This window comes from Cydia strobilella, chromosome 5 (assembly GCF_947568885.1).
Source record: "Cydia strobilella chromosome 5, ilCydStro3.1, whole genome shotgun sequence".
Classification (NCBI taxonomy): Eukaryota; Metazoa; Arthropoda; class Insecta; order Lepidoptera; family Tortricidae; genus Cydia; species Cydia strobilella.
Window position 1 is genome coordinate 17,103,430 of NC_086045.1, and position 5,656 is coordinate 17,109,085.

The 5,656-nt window shown below is 38.3% G+C and overlaps 2 protein-coding genes across 2 annotated transcripts in view; one reads left to right on the top strand and one right to left on the bottom strand.

Annotated features, from left to right (window-relative positions):
* The window catches only part of LOC134741530 (uncharacterized oxidoreductase YrbE-like), a 445,968-nt gene that overhangs the window by 291,944 nt on the left and 148,368 nt on the right, over positions 1-5,656 (bottom strand). The window lies entirely within an intron of this gene.
* On the top strand, positions 367-2,867 carry LOC134741507 (uncharacterized). Its single transcript, XM_063674309.1, has 3 exons — positions 367-2,132; positions 2,428-2,648; positions 2,765-2,867. Exons 1-3 carry the CDS (start codon positions 518-520, stop codon positions 2,864-2,866), a joined length of 1,938 nt encoding a protein of 645 aa, XP_063530379.1. The 5' UTR covers positions 367-517; the 3' UTR covers position 2,867.

Below are 5,656 nucleotides of genomic sequence, written 5' to 3' on the forward strand. Positions count from 1 at the left end.
TATCAAATATTGGGGTAATTTTTACCAATATGGTATCCCCACGTTTATGACGTCATCTATGTCTATCCCTTACGGGCGCACGCGTATAGCTGGTCTATGTAATGCTAGGTCTATGAGTACTACCTATTCCTAAAACTGCTCCAAGGTCGCGGTGCGGTGCGATGGTGTGTTATAGGTTTAAAAGACGGCCGTACCGGACTGCGACTTTCATCCGGTCCGTATCGTTCTTGGTATGCTATTTTAGATAATTGCCGGCTAAGTAGGATGTTTGTAGAGATCATTCGTTTTAAGCAGTCGTTTTATTAAATATCTCAAACATTTGATTTGACACGTTCTGTCGGTGTGTGTGAGTGACGTGACAGTGACACTGACAATCTATTCACGCGGACAGGGGACAGGGCGAGTTCATAAATATTATTTATGTGGAATTTATAGAATGTATACTATACTTTAATACTTTTCTGCTAAACAGACATAAAAAGATATTTGACTAGAAGTTTAAAGTAAAAAAATTACAATGAATTCTGTATGTAAACTTGCACGAACCTTAAAGTACATACAGTGTCTGAATCCGGTGTCACGAACGGTTCGAAATAGTTTAAGAAATGATTACAAACAAGTGCACACTTCTAAAATAATGGGAATTAAAATGTTTATGGAGCACGAAAACCTATATGCGTATAGTATAATGGAAAGCAATGGATACGCAGCAAAATTAAAATCGGAAGTTCAAACGGTCCCAGTGCCAAAAGACCAATTTAACAATTTGATTCAGCAAGATTGGTGTGAAAGGTCTCCCCAGGAACTTTTCGCTCTCTTGCCCACTCTGGGAACATATTGCTCGGAACATAGTTTATGCATATCCAATAAAATATTTGATAGTTACATAGATAACCTAACTGACAATGTTAAGCATGCAACTGACGGGGAATTGAAAGGATTATTTCATTCACTAGTAAAATGGCCAGAAACGGAATCTATCAGAACTAGAAACTACATAGAAGTATGGGCAGCTCTTGACGATGAGTGTTTGAAAAGGCATAGACATTGGTCTGTTGATCAAATGCTTTCTTTTTTGTCTTTATTTTATTTATTAAATGTGACAAGAGCAAGTGACTATGTTACGAAAAGTTTACAAAGGATAACAAACAAGGTGCAGCAGTTAACCCCACAACAGCTGGTTCAAACTATGTTTTATATAAGTGCAAATCGTAAATCACCCCATGACATGCACAACTTAGAAGTATATTTGGAGAACAATTTTTCACAGTTCTCAATAGATGAACTGGCCATTATGTCAATGGGGTTTTTCAAAAGTAAAACCCCTATAAGAAGTGTGGTACTGATAGAAAGAATAATAGACAAAATTATAGAACAATCTTCTGAGGTGCATGAAGTGTCACTAGCAGCTCTTCTGAAGGTGATTCGTTATTCAATGAAATCTGATGAGAACAACAAAATATATGAGTTGCTGGAAGCTCTGCAGCATGAACCTCCCAGACTATCTGTCATGTGCAAAGTGCACATTGCCCTAGTTGGTACAGCAACACTCACACTACACAAACAATGTTTATCTAAAGTTGCAGAATCAGTTATCAATTCTATGTCAAAAGCCAGGATAAAGGATTTAGAAAGACTGGTTTTCGCTTTCGGTACATTTAACCACAGGCCTGACATAAAGGAGTGCTTTTTTAAAAAGGTTATGGACGAATTGAGAAAAGTGGAGCGTGGGGTAGAGATAAACAGATTTGGCAGATCATATGCTTGTACTATTTCATTCCTAGGAATGCTCAACATCTACCCTGTTGACCTCATGGATAAAGTGTTAAGTCCAGAATTTCTATTAAATACCTATGGAAAGTATTGTTACAATTATGGCAAAGAAATTTTAACAATCCAGAATGCAAAGGACATTCATTGTACAAATGAAACACAAATGAATTCTCTAACTATGAAACAAATAACAATTTTGGCAAAAAAATTCACAGATTACTGTCCAAGTGAAAATTTTCCTAAACAATACAATGTCTCGGAAAAGCTGTTCTTGGATGTGATGAGGATATTAAAAGAGAAAAGAGGTGGTGATGATTATGTGATTGGCGATCATGTCTTGACCCATCATCAAAAAGGAGGTAAGAGGGATAACTCAATACATACTAAATATACTACATGCTCAATCATATTATTTTCAAAAAGTACCACATTGTGCAATTATTATCAAAGGTATGCATATTAGAAAACAGTCCTTATTATGTAACTAACACTAATGTGGTACCTTTTCCCACAAAAAACACAATTAATCTGATTCTGAACTTAGAATGAAACAAATGGCCACATTTGAGACATTATTATCTGAGATTGCAAAGAATCAATTAGGAGTGTCATATTTCAGTTGTGTATAAAATATTTCTGTTTTTAATCTTTCAGATATAATCATTTGCGATAGCCATGATGGCACACCTTTGCCAATTGCAAATGCTTTCAGCACAGCAAGCTTTGGTATTTTGCGGAAACTCCCAGATACCAATAAATGGACAGTTATTGTAATTGCTGGAAGAAATGGTGAAATAAAAACTACCGGAGCACCAACTGGGCCATTCCTATCTAAACTTAGAGATCTCCATGCCCTTGGTTATTATGCTGCATTGGTAATCCTAATTAATTATATTAATTTAATCTTTAGTTTAAAATTTGTTGGATTTGGTTTGCCTGTCATATGCTCATATGCATATATTGAACTTAATTTTTTTGTTTTTATTTACAGGTGTCTTGGAAGAAATATTCAAAACTACAGTCAGCTAGAGACAAGAGTGATTACTTACATGAATTAATCAATAATGCTTTAAATAATAAAGTTTACGACTAAACGGATCCATTTATATGTCTGGCCATAATTTCCTTCTCAGCAGAAAGTGTCAGGCAACCAAAAAAAATGCAATGAAGTGCTTATAGGGAGTGTGTATGAACTATAGGCCGCAACAGGGGCCCTTGTTAATTGGCGCAGTGTAAATGGCAAGTTTAAGTATCTGATTTAGACCTCAAGGTAGCAGAACCTATAACGCGCAAGGGACCGCGCGTGCACTTGCAAAGCTTCTGTTTTGGCGCCGGTGTCGATTTTAGTCGCAAAAATGTAAAATTGATAGATTTAGTCAGTGAAATTGTACACCTTTTGTTACTTAATTGAAATAACAAGTACTGGTTTCTATTAGCGCGTCTACTTATCTTGCCTTTTATCAGATCAATTTTTTGAAAACAGACTAACTAAATTAGTAATGATTTTTTTTCTGATGGACGTTTAGGTAAACGTGCGTGAAGCACTGATTTTGTCGCTCTTATTTGTAAATTTCGTAAAGTTTGCACTGCTAAAACTGGTAAATTTGTATTACACATATTCTGTACTTGACCTTTATCAGATTACATTGTTGTTATATGACTTGAAGCGAAATGAAAGTTAAATGAATTCAATTTTCCCCAGAAATGACCTCAAAACAAGTGACAATTTCTCCGAAAATCTACTTATTTTCGACGTAATTTTGATACATAAACAATCTAAAACATTTGCTGAAACTATTCTTATACATTAATTTGTAAAATTTACCACCATAATTTTTTGATGATTTTTTAAAAACTGCCCCTTCTTCATATATTACCGGTGACTCACGCTCGCAACCTAATTATTGAAAGGAAAGAAGTGGTAATAGAAACCAATACTTGTTATTTAGATATTAAGTAACAAAACGTGTATAATTTCAACGACTAAATCTATCAATTTTACATTTTTGCTCCAAAATCGACACCGGCCTCTTAAGTTGAAAGTTCCCGGTTTAGGCCACAAGATGGAGGGTCTAATGCCAGCACCACACTGCGCTGTATTTGGCAAATATTCGTGTTGCATCCCTTTTGTTTTGTATGTCAAAGGAAAGAGATGCAACACGAACATTTGCCAAATAGGGCGAAGTGTGGTGCCAGCATTACATTTTAAGCTCTCACGTCCTAACAGCAGTTTCATCTAGGCCAATCTAGGCATCAGGATCAAATCGAAGTTTGCAATATGCGGGTATCTTCCTCTGTCACTAATTACGCCTTCATTGGAGTAAAAGAGAAAGATCCCGCAATTTGCGAATTTCGGTTTTCGCGGTAGGCCCCCTGGACATCGCTTCTAAAGCGCCCTCCACACGCGTTCGCGGCTTCTAGTCTTGAGCGGGCTTTATATAGTTTGTCAAAGGACTGTCTCATTTCAAATATAGACAGAGAGAATCATACTATCTTTGTCTTACACTAGTACTCGCACGAGTACACAGGATGAGTATAGTTTTTTTTTGTTCTTATTTACTGATTACTTGTTACTATTTTGACCAACTACCAGGTAGGAACACGGAGCACCATTAAATAAGCCAAATCCAAATATATCTAATGAGGGCTATCGTTTTTTTGCTCACCAGTTGGCGCCTCTGTTGATGGTGGTCCAAAAGACTAAAGAACACCTGTCAGTCATTGAAGTGACATTTGACATTTCGAACTATGGAAAAGACCACCATCTACACTAGCGCCCCTAGCGGCGAATTCATACGCGTTAGCCCTCATTGCGTAATATCACAGTTCAATTTCGCTTGATAAGGAAGGAAGGAATGCGAACGAGGGGCTCAAATCAAAAATAATAAAATGTCCTCTATTTCTATTTGCTAAAATTTTATTTCGCTTGTCAAGGAGACAAATGTGCCTAGCGAGGGGAGACCGCAGTCCTTTTCTAAATGTCAAGCAGTACGCAGTGGCTAAATGGTGGCTAACGATGGGCCATGGGCCATGCCAAGTTACTGCCATGGGCGACTGTGTGAACACCAACGCCACGATTCCTTTGAAGTGTCATAAAGCGATTATTCTGAGGGTTAACACACCCGCACCGCACCAGAAAGCAATATCTCTTTCTCGCTCTTACTTATGGGTGCGTCGCACAATGACCTTGCTGCGGTGGGGTAATGTCTTCTTCTTCTTCCTCGCGTTCTCTTGAATTTTTGAACCCTTTGAACCCGCGACCTCCGGATTGAATGTGTTAGCCGCTTAAAAACCGACAACTTCCCGACTGCGCACCACGATAGACAACTGATGGCTAGTCGTCCGCCATTGTATGCCATTGCCCCCTGTTCACAATGACGATTAGATGGCTTGTCATGGACCATCCTTGACCACTGTGTACTGGTAGTTTGTTTAAATAAATGGCTTTATTTATTACACGAGCGCGGAGCACGAAGTGATATTGATGACTTGCGTCATCAAAAATCTCAGAATTCAAAAATAACGTAATGAGTGGCGCCTAGTTTTAAAGTCATTATAGACGGGCGTACCGGACCGCGACTGGTCCTTATTAATATTATTACCATGTCCGACGGGCATACACGTCGGAGTCGTCGGACCAACTGACTACTAATAATAATAACGGTACGCCTCGTACCAATTCGCTCGTATCGTATGGAAGTTGTAATAGACGGGCGTCTCAGACCGCGGCCTTGGTCCGGTCCGAGAGCTGTTCGATCGTGTGATTCGCTGAAAGCCATAGACAAGAAACAGCAGTGTTTCGAGTGTTTCTTTTAGACATCTTTTAGACGACCAATGACACTGACATTACCCGCTTTTACGCGGCATTGCAGTGCGGTTGTGT

Excerpts from the sequence above, each read along its gene's own strand:
- LOC134741507 (XM_063674309.1), top strand. The coding sequence starts at position 518 with ATGAATTCTGTATGTAAACTTGCACGAACCTTAAAGTACATACAGTGT. Across the intron at positions 2,133-2,427 it reads GACCCATCATCAAAAAGGAG|ATATAATCATTTGCGATAGC; the intron begins GTAAGAGGGATA and ends TTAATCTTTCAG. Across the intron at positions 2,649-2,764 it reads TTGGTTATTATGCTGCATTG|GTGTCTTGGAAGAAATATTC; the intron begins GTAATCCTAATT and ends TTTTATTTACAG.